Source organism: Molothrus ater, chromosome 4 (assembly GCF_012460135.2).
Source record: "Molothrus ater isolate BHLD 08-10-18 breed brown headed cowbird chromosome 4, BPBGC_Mater_1.1, whole genome shotgun sequence".
In the NCBI taxonomy this organism is placed as follows: Eukaryota; Metazoa; Chordata; class Aves; order Passeriformes; family Icteridae; genus Molothrus; species Molothrus ater.
Window position 1 is genome coordinate 71,592,868 of NC_050481.2, and position 15,434 is coordinate 71,608,301.

The 15,434-nt window shown below is 59.6% G+C and overlaps 1 protein-coding gene across 1 annotated transcript in view; it reads right to left on the bottom strand.

Moving 5' to 3' along the window:
- Positions 1 to 2,474: 2,474 nt before the first annotated feature.
- The window catches only part of ADAM33 (ADAM metallopeptidase domain 33), a 45,439-nt gene continuing 32,479 nt past the window's right edge, over positions 2,475 to 15,434 (bottom strand). The window contains exons 17-25 of the mRNA XM_054514730.1: positions 13,638 to 13,842; positions 12,374 to 12,451; positions 10,718 to 10,826; positions 9,521 to 9,671; positions 8,041 to 8,131; positions 6,222 to 6,467; positions 5,303 to 5,466; positions 3,977 to 3,994; positions 2,475 to 3,584 (exon numbers count right to left, since the gene is read on the bottom strand). Coding sequence (XP_054370705.1) covers positions 3,533 to 3,584; positions 3,977 to 3,994; positions 5,303 to 5,466; positions 6,222 to 6,467; positions 8,041 to 8,131; positions 9,521 to 9,671; positions 10,718 to 10,826; positions 12,374 to 12,451; positions 13,638 to 13,842 — 1,114 coding nt within the window. The 3' untranslated portion in view covers positions 2,475 to 3,532. The remainder of the gene's footprint in view (positions 3,585 to 3,976; positions 3,995 to 5,302; positions 5,467 to 6,221; positions 6,468 to 8,040; positions 8,132 to 9,520; positions 9,672 to 10,717; positions 10,827 to 12,373; positions 12,452 to 13,637; positions 13,843 to 15,434) is intronic.

Genomic DNA, 15,434 nt, shown 5'->3' on the forward strand with positions numbered 1-15,434 from the left:
AACCTGGCCTGGGGCACTGCCAGGGATCCAGGGGCAGCCCCAGCAAATCTGGGAATTCCAGCCCAGCCAGGAATTCCTTGCCAAGATCCCAGCCCAATCTCCCCTTTCCCAGTGGGAGCCATTCCCTGGCTCCTGTCCCTGCAGGCCTTGTCCCCAGCCCCTCTGCAGCTCTCCTGGAGCCCCTGCAGGCCCTGCCAGGGGCTCTGAGCTCTGCCTGGAGCCTTCCCTTCTCCAGGGGAGCATTCCCAGCCCTTCACCCATTCCACTGATGAAAGGAGAGGCCCGCAGGGAGAAGCTGAAGCTCATCAGGAGCGCTCAGCAGGTTCCTGCCCAGCTGATGATTTGAATGGGTTTGTAAATGACGGGGCAGGGGAGGAAGATGGAGAGAAGCTGCACTGGGGGACGTGATCCTGGCAATCAGAGGAGGCCGAGCAGAGGGTTCGTGGCCATCCCTGGCGATCCCCTGCCATCCGCTGCCATCCCCTACCGTCCCCTGCCGTCCCCTGCCATCCCCTGCCGTCCCCTGCCGTCCCCTGCCGTCCCCTGCCATCCGCTGCCATCTGCTGCCATCCTCTGCCATCTGCTGCCATCTAGCGCCGCCGGGCACCCAAACCCTCTCGGACCCCAAACCCGAGCCCTGCCGGGCCCTCGGGCCGTGTCCCACAGCGGGTGTGGCAGGGTGGACACACCCAGCTGCACACCTGGGCACAGCTGGGCCGGCAGGGAGCGTCGAGCCACAGCCCTGAACGGATCCTACATCCCTGCCTGAGGATGGGATGGGATAATGGGATGGGATAATGGGATGGGATAATGGGATGGGATAATGGGATGGGATAATGGGATGGGATAAGGGGATGGGATAAGGGGATGGGATAAGGGGATGGGATGATGGGATGGGATAATGGGATGGGATAATGGGGTGGGATAATGGGGTGGGATAATGGGATGGGATGGGATAAGGGGATGGGATAAGGGGATGGGAGGGGATGGGATAAGGGGATGGGATGGGATAATGGGATGGGATAATGGGATGGGATAATGGGATGGGATGGGATGATGGGATGGGATAAGGGGATGGGATGGGATAAGGGGATGGGATAAGGGGATGGGATGGGATAATGGGATGGGATAATGGGATGGGATAAGGGGATGGGATAAGGGGATGGGATAAGGGGATGGGATGGGCCCTGGGCCAGCCTCGCTGGGCAGCAGCCCTGAGGCACAAAGGGGCTCTGCCAACCCCTCCCCAGCCTCAAGAGCTCAGCCTGAGCCCCCTGACCCAGTGTGACAGTGTGACCCAGTGTGACCCAGTGTGACCCTGTGTGACAGTGTGACCCAGTGTGACCCAGTGTGACCCAGTGTGACAGTGTGACCCTGTGTGACCCAGTGTGACCCTGTGTGACCCAGTGTGACCCTGTGTGACCCAGTGTGGCCCAGTGTGACAGTGTGACCCTGTGTGACCCAGTGTGACCCAGTGTGACCCAGTGTGACCCAGTGTGACCCCGTGTGACCCTGTGTGGCCCAGTGAGACCCTGTGTGACCCAGTGTGACCCCAGTGTGGCCCAGTGTGACCCAGTGTGACCCAGTGTGACCCAGTGTGACCCAGTGTGGCCCAGTGCGGCCCAGTGCTGCACTGCTGGGGCAGCACAGGCAGTGTGGAGGGGGCCCTGCCCAGGGCCAGAGGAAGGGCCTGTGATGGCCAGGAGGGTGGCACTGGTGGGCCAGAGTCCAAGCCCAGGGACACTGATCTCGAGAGCAGCCCCAACCAACCCCCTTCCCTTCCAGCCCCCGTCCCTTCCATCCTCAGTGACACTGGTTTTCTGATTTTGTTATCAGACTAAGAGGTGTTGGATCCTTGATCCCAGCCACATATCCACGAACCACCAAAGATATGGGGGTACCAGGGATCACAGAGCCCCAGGATCACTGAGGCTGGAAAATCCCTCCAGGGTCACCGAGTCCAAGCTGTGCCCAATCCCCCCTTGTCCCCAGCCCAGAGCTCTGAGTGCCCTGTCCAGGCCTTCCTTGGACACCTCCAGGCATGGGAACTCCAAACCTCCCTGGGCAGCCCCTGCCAAGGCCTGAGCACCCTTTCCATGGGGAAATTCCTCCTGAGGATGTTTCAGGGAAGACCCAGGTGTGGGACCAGCAACTCCAGAACAGAGCCCAAGGGTAAGGACAGCTTGGGTTAAGGCAGCCTCACCCACAAGCTGGGGACAATGGGGACACTGGGGGCAATGGAGGCCCAGAGCAGCTGCCTGAGGGCTCTCCCTGAACCTACATCAAGGCTGGACACATCCCAAAAGGATTTTGCCCAGGTCAGATGGGATCTGAGAGGTCACACCCAGCTGGATCCCAGGTCACAGGGCGTGGGCAGAGCCCTGGAGATGCCCTGGTGCCTGAAGGCCCAGGGGACAGGGAGCAAGAAAAGAGCCAGAGGAGCCAGGGGACTTTTCCAAGTCTTTGTTGTCATCTCAGACCCTGATCGAGCCGCAGGTCAAGTCACAGGAAAGTGGCACCAACTGTGCAGGTCAACAGCACCTTGGACGGAGGGGTGGGAGCCCTCCAGAACGCCTTTGTCACACCTCACAACAGCCCTGTGAGGTAGGAAACACCCCCAGAGGGGCACTGAGGCACAGAGAGAGGCAGTGGCTTGGCCAGGGCAGGGACAAGGCCCTGGCACGGGCAGGAGTTCCCTGCTCTGGTTCCTGCTCGTGGCTCCTTCCCCTCGGAGCGTGAGCAGCTCCTGGAGCCTCTGCTGGGCTTGGCAGGAACAGGCAGCGTGGTGAGGGATCCTGAGCCCCTCAGGAGCACCCTGGGCAGCAGCTGCCACCGGCACTCGGGGCGTTCAGACGCTCCCAGACAGTTCCTCCTTGCAGGTGAGCCGGGATCGTCACCTGGACCTGCCTTCCTTGTGCAATGGGACAGGAGGTCGGGGGAGCCTGAGAACTTGGATCCTTCATGGAAATGTCCCAGCACTGCGTGGCCCAGCCCAAACTGGGCACCAGGATTCTGTCATGGCAAACGTGCCCCCGAGAGATGCCCAGTATGGAGCTGCAGGCTGGGGGCTGCAGGCCTGGAGGAGGAGGAGGAGGAGGAGGAGGAGGAGGAGGAGGAGGAGGAGGAGGTAGCTGCAAGGACATCACGCTGTCACCAGCATCTTCCATCGGTGGGGATGGTCACTGCCCCAGCCACCCCCTCCCAGCCCTTGTGCAATGTCCAGAGAAGTAAAGCTGGGAGGGAGATTGGCCAGGAAGCAGTGCCAAGAGCTGTGGTGGGATCTCCATCATGGACACCCCACCTCAACCAGCCCTGGTCCAGCCGTGGTACCAATGTCCCCTCTCCACCCCACCACTACAGTTTGTGTGCTGAATACAAATTCTGTCTTACAAAAATAGTCCTCTGGTATCAAAAGGGTGACTAAAACAAGAGGAACGGGAGAGCCCTGTGGCCACAGCAGTGCAAATCAGGAGAGCCAGCTCAGGAAGGGGGGTCAGGGATTGTCCCAGGTGTCCCAGATGTCCTGGGACTGTCACTTCTTTGAGGAGAAGGAGGTGGACTGGACTTTGATGGCTGGGACTGGCCTGGAGCAAGAGGAAAGAGGAAGGAGACAACAGGTTTGAGTGCAGGCACCAGACAGCCCCAGCCCCAGCAGCCCTTCCCCAGCTCAGGAATTCCTCCAGGGACACTGGCCCTGAGGCTGGCTGTCAGGAGCGGGTCCCCTGAGGTCCCCTGCCCCACACCCAGGGGAGGGAGCGGTGCAGGAGAGCTGGGAGCACCAGTGCCACTGTCAAGGACTTGGACTTTATCCCCCAGCTCCAAACAAACCCCACATACATCCTCACTCCCTGGGACACAGGTGCCCTGTTGGAGTGCCCAGAGGGACCATGTCCTGCTCATCCAGGAGCCCCTGGGAAGGTGGAGTGGTCCCCATTTCCCAGCCCAGCACAGGGGTCTGTAAATGTCCTTTACTCACCTTTGAGGTGGCATCGGTCTGCAGGGGGAAAGATGAGAGAGCATCAGCATCCATCCCTGCACTCCCTTATCCCCAACAGTCCTCATGCCCAGCATCCATCCCTGCACTGCCTCATCCCTGCACCCCTTCATCCCTGCACTGCCTCCTCCCCAGCATCCATCCCTGCACTGCCTCATTCCCAGCATCCATCCCTGCACTGCCTCATTCCCAGCATCCATCCCTGCTTCCCCTCATTCCCAGCATCCATCCCTGCACTGCCTCCTCCCCAGCATCCATCCCTGCACTCCCTTATCCCCAACAGTCCTCATGCCCAGCATCCATCCCTGCACTGCCTCATCCCTGCACCCCTTCATCCCTGCACTGCCTCCTCCCCAGCATCCATCCCTGCACTCCCTCATCCCTGCACTCCCTCATCCCTGCACTCCCTCATCCCCAGCATCCATCCCTGCTTCCCCTCATCCCCAGCATCCATCCCTGCACTGCCTCATCCCTGCACTGCCTCATCCCCAGCATCCATCCCTGCACTCCCTTATCCCCAACAGTCCTCATGCCCAGCATCCATCCCTGCTTCCCCTCATCCCCAGCATCCATCCCTGCTTCCCCTCATCCCCAGCATCCATCCCTGCTTCCCCTCATCCCCAGCGTCCATCCCTGCACTCCCTCATCCCCAGCATCCATCCCTGCACTGCCTCATCCCTGCACTGCCTCATCCCTGCACTGCCTCATCCCCAGCGTCTATTCCTGCACCCCTTCATCCCTGCACTGCCTCATCCCCAGCATCCATCCCTGCTTCCCCTCATCCCCAGCGTCCATCCCTGCACTCCCTCATCCCCAGCATCCATCCCTGCACTCCCTCATCCCTGCACTCCCTCATCCCTGCATTCCCTCATCCCTGCACTCCCTCATCCCTGCACTCCCTCATCCCCAGCATCCATCCCTGCTTTCCCTCATCCCCAGTGTCCATCCCTGCACTGCCTCATCCCCAGCATCCATCCCTGCTTCCCCTCATCCCCAGCATCCATCCCTGCTTTCCCTCATCCCCAGCATCCATCCCTGCACTGCCTCATCCCCAGCATCCATCCTTGCACCCCTTCATCCCCTGCACTGCCTCATCCCCAGCAGTCCCACAGCTCCCCCCAGGTCTGGGCACTCCCAAGGGGTGGCATTCCCTCCCTCCCTCCCTGGCACCTTCCAGCCCCACCCTGGTCACCCCTTGGCCGCCCCATGGAGCAGAGGGTGCAGCCCTTTGGGGTGTCCCTCCCAGGGGACCCCCGTGCCCCACAGCCAGAGCCCAGCTCTGGGGGACCCCCAGCTCCCCGCACTCACTTTGGCGGCCTCGTGGCGGGGCTGGAGGCGCTGGTGCCCGGCGGCCTGGGGCTGGTGGGGGGGACCATGACCAGCAGGGTCTGTCCGGGGCCAGGGGGCAGCTCCTTGGCCAGGACGGGGCTGCCCGGCAGCGGCCGGCGCGGGGCTCCGTGCTTGGGGACCACCTGGCATCAGAGCAGAGACAGAGCCCTTAGGGGCAGCCAGGGAGCCCTGCAGAGCTTGGGGACCACCTGGCATCAGAGCAGAGACAGAGCCCTTAGGGGGCAGCCAGGGAGCCCCACAGAGCTCCCTCCCCCTGCAGAGCTGAGATCCTTCAAAGCACAGAACAACACCCAAAAAGCCCTAAAGCACCCTCAGGTGTGATGGGTCTCCTGCAATGGCAGCACAGGTGCAGCCTCAGGGGGCTGAAACAGATCCTAAACAGAGCCCAGCCCCACCCAGACAGGGCCAGGAGCTCACCTGGGCCTGGGGGGACAGAGCTCACCTGTGGGGTCACCTGTGGGGTCACCCAGCAGAGCTCACCTATGTCTCCCTGAGCAGAGCTCATCTGTGGGGTCCCCAATGGGAGCTCACCTATGTCTCACCCAGCAGAACTCACCTGTGGGCTCCTGATGGGGCTGCAGGGCAGAGCTCACCTGTGGGGTCCCCAGTGGGATCTCACCTGTGGGGTCCCCAGTGGGATCTCACCTGTGGGGTCCCCAATGGGATCTCACCTGTGGGGTCCCCAGTGGGATCTCACCTGTGTCCCCCTGACCAGAGCTCACCTGTGGGGTCCCCAGTGGGATCTCACCTGTGGGGTCCCCAATGGGATCTCACCTGTGTCCCCCTGACCAGAGCTCACCTGTGGGGTCCCCAGTGGGATCTCACCTGTGGGGTCCCCAGTGGGATCTCACCTGTCGGGTCCCCAGTGGGATCTCACCTGTGGGCTCCTGACGGGGCTGCAGGGCAGGGGTTTCCTGGGTGGCAGGAGCTTGGCCTGGGGGGCGCCGGCCTTGGCGGGGCCCAGGGGGGATTTGGAGGCCGGGGGCGGGGGCCGGGCGGGTCTGGGGTCCCTGGGCCGGGGGGGGATGCTCAGGGGGGCCGGGCGCAGGGGGTGCACCACGTTGATGGGCTGGGAGCCGGGCTGGGCCGCGCCGGGCCGGGGCAGGAACGCGCTCCGAGGGCCCTGCGAGAGGGAGAGGAGGAGAAAAGCACAGAGAAACTCAGCTGGGGGAGCATCCTTGGGGCACCTGCTCCAGGTGCTCAACAGCAGCTGTGCCCCCGTGTCAGAACTGAGCACATCCCTCCGGGTGCCCAGAGCTGCCAGGACCCCGCCGGGGGCCCAGAGACCCTGGCACAGCCCAGAGCACCTGGGGGTTTGATTGTGACCCCTGGAGCAAGTGACCAGCTCTGTATGAGGACATGAAAGTCACACGGGTTTGAATGGTGTAATAACAAAATGATCACAGGGTGAAAATGTAGATTTTAGGATTTTTGGTGTGGGGGTTTTGGGGACAAGATGGAGGAATCTGGGCATGTCCAGCCTTTCCTCTTCTTCTTGTTCTCCATTCTCTGCAGTGATGCTGGCACTTTGGGATTGGTCTAGAGTAGAAGTGCACTGTCTAACACAGGTGATGGGTATTGGAATTCAGTGTCAATATGTTCTATGTAGTTTGCAGTATAAAAGGACAGCACCGCCCCGGGGGCGGTCACAGTGCCTGTGGCTGCCCTGCTGAGCAGATCTGGGCTGGGCAGAAAGAAAATTTTATAGATCAGAATTAATAAACAACCTCAAGAGCGAAAAGTGAAGAGCCCAGACTCGTTCTGCAGCCACAGGGGCCGGAGCAGAGACACCCTGCACATCTGGGGGCAGCAATCAACAATTAACACTGAGGCCTGGGCCCAGGGAGCTGCAGGAGGAGCTCTGGGGCACCTCCTGGGGCCAGCCCAGCCAAAAGCTGAGCGTGGTCAGTGCTGAACCTGGCAGTGGTGATGGATGGGTTTGATGGGCTTGGAGATGGACATTGGAGGGCATTTCCAGCCTTCCTGAGTCTGTGATTCTGGGTTTGCTCCTCACCAACCCCATGGGAGCACACAGGGATGAGAAAGTGATAGAGACCCAGAGCAGGGTCAGCTCTGCTGAATCCAGATTTCCAGCAGGGGGGAGACATCCAAAAAACTTGAATTCTTCCTAAATTCAGCCCTGCTGCCCAAAAAGCACCTATGCAGGTTCAAAGCTAAAAATTCACTGAAGTGTAGCACAGGATAAATAAAAGAACTTCTGGAACACAAGGGAATAGCCAAATGAAGGAATAACCAAACCTGCAGGAGCCAAGAGCAGTGACCCAAAAAGGAAGAACAGGACACCACAAATCAAACTACAAAGCCAAAGACCAGATTTGTTTGAATTTTGGGCTGATTAACATCAGAAAATACCCCCCTGCCCCCACCACAGGTTGTGATCATCCCTCACTCCCATCTATCCCTTTTCCATATGGGAAGTTTCCCAGTGGAGGCTCCTGGTGATCACCAGGGGAGTTTGAGCTCAACAAACTCAGTTTTAGGAGGGATGGGCACACCCGGCCATGGGCTCAGTGCAGACATGGGGCAGGACCAGCACAGGGCACCAGGGCTTGCCCAGCTCCCTGGAGCAGATGTGACATCCACAGGCTTCACATCCCAGCAGGGAATCAAACCTGGCAGCTGAGTTATCCCTGACCCTGGTGAGTCATCCCTGACCCTGGTGAGTTATCACTGACCTTAGAGGGGTGGCTGGAGGCTGAAATGTTCCTCAGGGTGAAAGCAGCTTTGGCATGGGCACTGCTCGACTTCCGACCCACAGACTTGTTCCTGCTGGGAATTTGGGACATGGCAAAATAAAGCAACCAGGGGAGCACCAGCTGCCCCAAAAACACTGCCCTGTCTCAGGTAACTCCTCATTAACAGCCAGCCCTCACTGCTGGGGAACAGGGATGGTCAGTGTGTGACAGAGAGCAGGGATGGTCAGTGTGTGACAGGGATGGTCAGACTGGGATGGGCAGCAGGGATGGTCAGTGTGTGACAGGGATGGTCAGTGTGTGACAGGGATGGTCAGACTGGGATGGGCAGCAGGGAAGGTCAGTGTTTGGAGCAGGGATGCTCAGTGTGTGATGGGCAGCCTACAAGGAATGAGAATTCTCCTTGATTCCAGGCCACCCCCACCCCTCCCTGGGACTGCCCAGAGGACAGGACACCCCTCCCTGTTCCTGTCCTGGGCTCAGGGAATTGCTGAGAGCCCTGGGTTTCCCAGGTCAGTCCGTGCAGCCCCCAGAGCAGCTCTCACACCTGCAGGGCTCTGGGTTTCCCAGGTCAGTCTGTGCAGCCCCCAGAGCAGCTCTCACACCTGCAGGGCTCTGGGTTTCCCAGCACAGTCCGTGCAGCCCCCAGAGCAGCTCTCACACCTGCAGGGCTCTGGGTTTCCCAGGTCAGTCTGTGCAGCCCCCAGAGCAGGTCTCACACCAGAGCAGGGCTCTGGGTTTCCCAGCACAGTCCGTGCAGCCCCCAGAGCAGCTCTCACACCTGCAGGGCTCTGGGTTTCCCAGGTCAGTCTGTGCAGCCCCCAGAGCAGCTCTCACACCTGCAGGGCTCTGGGTTTCCCAGCACAGTCCGTGCAGCCCCCAGAGCAGCTCTCACACCTGCAGGGCTCTGGGTTTCCCAGGTCAGTCTGTGCAGCCCCCAGAGCAGGTCTCACACCAGAGCAGGGCTCTGGGTTTCCCAGCACAGTCCGTGCAGCCCCCAGAGCAGCTCTCACACCTGCAGGGCTCTGGGTTTCCCGGCACAGTCCGTGCAGCCCCCAGAGCAGCTCTCACACTGCAGGGCTCTGGGTTTCCCAGCACAGTCCGTGCAGCCCCCAGAGCAGGTCTCTCACACTGCAGGGCTCTGGGTTTCTCAGGTCAGCCCCCAGAGCAGCTCTCACACTGCAGGGCTCTGGGTTTCCCAGCACAGTCTGTCCAGCCCCCAGAGCAGCTCTCTCACACTGCAGAGCCCTGGGTTTCCCAGGTCAGTCCGTGCAGCCCCCAGAGCAGCTGTCTCACACTGCAGGGCTCTGGGTTTCCCAGCACAGTCCGTGCAGCCCCCAGAGCAGCTCTCACACCGCAGCAGGGGCTGTGCACCCCCAGCTCCCCCAGCCCCTGCCAGGGAGGCTGGAACCAGCCCAGGCTGCCCTGGGTGCAGGGAGGGAAGGGTTGTGTGCCCACCCACCTGCAGGCGCCGTGGGCCCTGAGCCTGCTCTCCTGGATCCACCTGGCCAGCAGGGAGTTCTCCTGGCGGTACCAGTAGCAGATGCTGAGCGTCAGGGCGGGCAGCAGGAACAGCGAGATGACCACCAGGGCGATCAGGATGGACTTGTGGGCTGCCAGGGGAGCACAGGGGCCAGTCAGGGGCTGGGACAGCAGCAGCCCACGGCCCATTGCCCATTCCTGCTCAGCAGAGCTGGCACATCCCTGCTGCTGCCACCCCGGGAAGGGAACGGCCCCTCGATGGCCTCTGGTGGCAGCGGGTGCCACCAGCCAGCCAGAGCTGGGCACACGCCGTGGGGCTGCCTGCGTGTCACAGACAACTTCTATGGAAAAGCCTTTCCTTGGGATTTTTCCTCCCGAGAAGCTGAGAGGCCTCAGGAACAAAATGTAAGCAATGGTTATCTGCTGCTGTGGAATGCAACAGGTGCATCTGGGATTGGCCCATGCTGGATGTTTGTAATTAATGGCCAATCACAGTCAGCTGGCTTGGGCTCCCTGTCCCAGCCACAAGCCTTTGTTGTCATTCTTGGCTATTCCATTCTTAGCCAGCCTTCTGATGAAATCCTTTCTTCTATTCTTTTAGTATAGTTTTAATGTAATATATATCATAAAATAATATCAAAAAAATAATAAAATATATATCATGAAATAATAATATCATAAAAAATAAAATAATCAGCCTTCTGAAACATGGAGTCAGATCCTCGTCTCTTCCCCCATCCAAGAACCCCTGTGAACACCACCACACCTGCACAGGCCCCTCTGGGAGCCCCCAGCCCTCCCTGGCCCCACTGCAGCCCCAGAGCCCTCAGGGCACAGGGACAGTGTGACTGTGACTGACCTCTCTGCACAGGGACAGTGTGACTGTGACTGACCATGGCCCTGCACGGGGACAGTGTGACTGTGACTGACCATGGCTCTGCATGGGGACAGTGTGACACTGACTGACCATGGCCCTGCACAGGGACAGTGTGACTGTGACTGACCATGGCTCTGCACAGGACAATTGTGCCTCACTCACCGTGGCCCTGCACAGGGACACTGTGACACTGACTGACCTCTCTGCACAGGACAATTGTGCCTCACTCACCGTGGCCCTGCACAGGGACACTGTGACACTGACTGACCTCTCTGCACAGGACAATTGTGCCTCACTCACCGTGGCTCTGCACGGGGCCGCTGTCCACGCTGCCCCCCAGCCCCGGCTTCTCGCAGAATGGGGGGGCCCAGCCGGGCTCACAGTGACAGTTCTTGTTGCTGTTGCACACCTGGGGACACAGGACAGGGCTGGCATGTGTGCAATGGGGGTCCACAGGGCAGGAATGAACAGATGGTGACACAAGTCTGGGCTGAAGAAGCTTCAACCCTGACAGTGCTTCCCCTTGGACATCACAGAATCCTGGAATGGGTTGGGATCAGGGAAGGAGCTTAAATCCCACCCAGTGCCAGCCCTGCCATGGCAGGGACACCTCCCACTGTCCCAGGCTGCTCCAGCCCCAGTGTCCAACCTGGCCTTGGGCACTCCCAGGAATGCAGGGGCAGCCACAGCTGCTCTGGGAATTCCAGCCCAGCCCCTGCCCACCCTGCCAGGGAACAATTCCTGCCCCATATCCCATCTCCATCTCTTCTTTCAGTTTGAACCATTCCCCCTGCTCCTGTCCCTATCTGCCCATGTCAAAAGTCACTTCCCTCTTCTTTACGAGCCCCTTTTAGGGCTGGAAGGTGCCAGAAGGTCCCCCCAGAACCTGCTCATCTCCAGGCTGACCAACTCCAGCTCTGGAGCCTGAGCCATGCTGGGCAGAACAAGGGGTAGGTGTGGATGTCTCAGCTGCCACAAAAGGGTCAATCAGGTGTTTGATCTGTCACACCCAGAAGCCAGCAGTGCCTGCTGCCTCATCTGACAGAGCCCTGCACGCACAGAGCTCAGACCTGTGGAACCTTTCAGCTCTGGAGAGCAGCTTTCCTCCACTCCCTGAGCCAGTGCCCTGCCTTTCTGCTGTCCCACTTCTCCTTCCAGCTCTTCTCCTGCTCTCAGGGGGACCCCACGCCTGCTCCGAGCTCCAAACACTCTCCAGCTCAAACCAGACCCTGAGCCAAGCTTTGCAGATGGCCCTGACACCACAAACAGTCCTGTTCCTCTCGCTGGGACACGGCTGAGCAAAGGTCCCAGCCCCACTGGGACGGGTCTGAGAGGCACAAATCCACTGGGTCCCAGTGCCCACGCCTGTGGCAGAGCCTGGGGCTGGCTCCCTTCAGGTCCCATCCCTGTGGCAGAGCCTGGGGCTGGCTCCCTGCAGGTCCCATCTCCATGGCACACCCTGGGGCTGGCTCCCTGCAGGTCCCATCCCTGTGGCAGAGCCTGGGGCTGGCTCCCTGCCCTCCCCTGATGCCAGGGGCTCCCTGCAGGTGCCAGCAGGTCCCATCTCCATGGCACACCCTGGGGCTGGCTCTCTGCAGGTCCCATCTCTATGGCAGAGCCCGGGGCTGGCTCCCAGCCCTCCCCTGATGCCAGGGGCTCCCTGCAGGTGCCAGCAGGTCCCATCTCCATGGCACACCCTGGGGCTGGCTCCCTTCAGGTCCCATCTCCATGGCAGAGCCTGGGGCTGGCTCCCTTCAGGTCCCATCTCCATGGCACACCCTGGGGCTGGCTCCCTTCAGGTCCCATCTCCATGGCACACCCTGGGGCTGGCTCCCTGCAGGTCCCATCTCCATGGCACACCCTGGGGCTGGCTCCCTGCAGGTCCCATCTCCATGGCAGAGCCTGGGGCTGGCTCCCAGCCCTCCCCTGATGCCAGGGGCTCCCAGCAGAGCTCACCCCATGGCCATGGCAGCGGGACACACACTTCTCCAGCTCGAACAGGGACGCGTTCTGGCACCGCCGGTCCTTGCACACCTGGGGGGACACGCAAGAGGGGCTGGGGTCACACAGGGACGTGGACAGGGGACAGCTGGGGGGTCTCCAGAGGGTTGGAGGGCTGGAAAATGCAGGTGGTGAAATCACATGGTTCCAGCCAAGGGATCCCATTCCCTATCCAGAGCCCAGCCAGCAGCACTCCTACCCCCTCCACACACAGACCCTGCCAGCTCCCAGAGAAACCATTTCAATTTGGGCCCCAAACCAAGAGAAACCATTCCCATTTGGCCCCCAAACCAAGAGAAACCATTTCCATTTGGGCCCCAAACCAAGGGAAACCATTTCCCATTTGGGCCCCAAACCAAGAGAAACCATTTCCATTTGGGCCCCAAACCAAGGGCAACCATTTCCCATTTGGCCCCCAAACCAAGGGAAACCATTTCCCATTTGGGCCCCAAACCCAGGCACTGGCCAAAATAAACAATGCTGCATTTCAAAACTGGCCATATTTCCTCATGGAAATGTCACTGCTTTGGCCTTCCAGATGAAGATTTCACTGTTAAAATGCCAAGCAGGGAAGGCTGTGTGTCCACAGCCAGCCCTCTCTGGAACACATCCCTCCTGCCCTGTCCTCCAGCAGCCTCTGCCCTCTCTCAGCTCAACTGGCCCCCTCCAAAGCCCTTGCAAATGCAGGGGCTGCAGACAGCAGTGCCCAGTTAGCACTGGATTTGTCAGGTTGATTCCTGGCAGATTTCCTGTTTCCTCTGGGAAACCATCTCTTCATAGGAGGAATCCTCAATCAAATCTGGGGGCAAATTCCGCTGGGGTTGCTCCACTCTGAACCGATTTGGTGAAGAAGCTTGGAGGGCACAGAGAACAATTTGGTGGACAAAACAAAACTGAGCATCTGCTGATGCCCACAAATGCCCCCGGTGAGAAGAACCTAGTGGCCCACAAACACCTGGTGGCAGCAGTTGAGGTGACACAGAGACAACATCTACAGGTGTGGAAGGAACCACTGCAGGGCCTGGCTGTGACCCAGGGAATGGCCATGTGCAGCCTGGAGCTGGGTCAGAGCCCAGAGCAGGGGCCTGGAGCTGGGTCAGAGCCCTGGAGCTGGGTCAGAGCCCAGAGCAGGGGCCTGGAGCTGGGTCAGAGCCCTGGAGCTGGGTCAGAGCCCAGAGCAGGTGCCCCTCAGCAGTGCCAGGGCAGGAGGGGCACTCACCATGCCATCCCCGCACTTGGTGCCCGTCAGGACCAGCCCTGGGTCGGACAGGTCCTCCTGGTCGTCCTTGGCGCTGTAGACGAAGGTGCCCCTGCACTTGACCTCGCGGCCCTTGAGGCGGATGGTGGTGTCGATGGACACCGTGTTGGTGCCCTGCGGCTTCTTGGCAGAGCTCTGGCACTGGATCTTCCCACACATGGCATCCCTGCAGCGGGCACGGCCGGGGGGAGCTGGCACAGGCGGGCAGCAGCCCCCCAGCCCCACCATCCCACACCTGGGGGTCATGCCCATGGGTTTGTGGCCATGCTGGAGAGGGCCAGCGGGTTAAATCATGGACAGCACAGAAATGATGGAGGGAAACAGCCAGGACAGGGGAGGGGAGGCTCTGACATCCCTGGAGTCACTGGGAACACCAGAGAGCACAACTCCCTAAATGTGGCACTGGGAACAGAGAGCACAACTCCCTAAATGTGGCACTGGAAACACAGAGAGCACAACTCCCTAAATGTGGCACTGGGAACAGAGAGCACAACTCCCTAAATGTGGCACTGGGACACCAGAGAGCACAACTCCCTAAATGTGGCACTGGGACACCAGAGAGCACAACTCCCTAAATGTGGCACTGGGACACCAGAGAGCACAAACTCCATAAATGTGGCACTGGGAACAGAGAGCACAACTCCCTAAATGTGGCACTGGGAACAGAGAGCACAACTCCATAAATGTGGCACTGAGAACACCAGAGAGCACAACTCCCTAAATGTGGCACTGGGAACACAGAGTGCACAACTCCCTAAATGTGGCACTGGGAACAGAGAGCACAACTCCCTAAATGTGGCACTGGGACACCAGAGAGCACAACTCCCTAAATGTGGCACTGGGACACCAGAGAGCACAACTCCCTAAATGTGGCACTGAGAACACAGAGTGCACAACTCCCTAAATGTGGCACTGGGAACACAGAGTGCACAACTCCCTAAATGTGGCACTGGGACACCAGAGAGCACAACTCCCTAAATGTGGCACTGGGAACAGAGAGCACAACTCCCTAAATGTGGCACTGGGACACCAGAGAGCACAACTCCCTAAATGTGGCACTGAGAACAGAGAGCACAAACTCCCTAAATGTGGCACTGGGAACAGAGAGAGCACAACTCCCTAAATGTGGCACTGAGAACACAGAGTGCACAACTCCCTAAATGTGGCACTGGGAACAGAGAGCACAAACTCCCTAAATGTGGCACTGGGAACAGAGAGCACAACTCCCTAAATGTGGCACTGGGAACAGAGAGCACAACTCCCTAAATGTGGCACTGGGAACAGAGAGCACAACTCCCTAAATGTGGCACTGGGAACAAGAGCACAAACTCCCTAAATGTGGCACTGGGACACCAGAGAGCACAACTCCCTAAATGTGGCACTGGAAACAGAGAGCACAACTCCCTAAATGTGGCACTGGGAACAGAGAGCACAACTCCATAAATGTGGCACTGGGAACACAGAGAGCACAACTCCCTAAATGTGGCACTGGGACACCAGAGAGCACAACTCCCTAAATGTGGCACTGGGAACAGAGAGCACAACTCCCTAAATGTGGCACTGGGACACCAGAGAACACAACTCCCTAAATGTGGCACTGGGAACAGAGAGTGCACAACTCCCTAAATGTGGCACTGGGAACAGAGAGCACAACTCCCTAAATGTGGCACTGGGAACACAGAGAGCACAACTCCCTAAATGTGGCACTGGGAACAGAGAGCACAACTCCCTAAATGTGGCACTGGGACACCAGAGAGC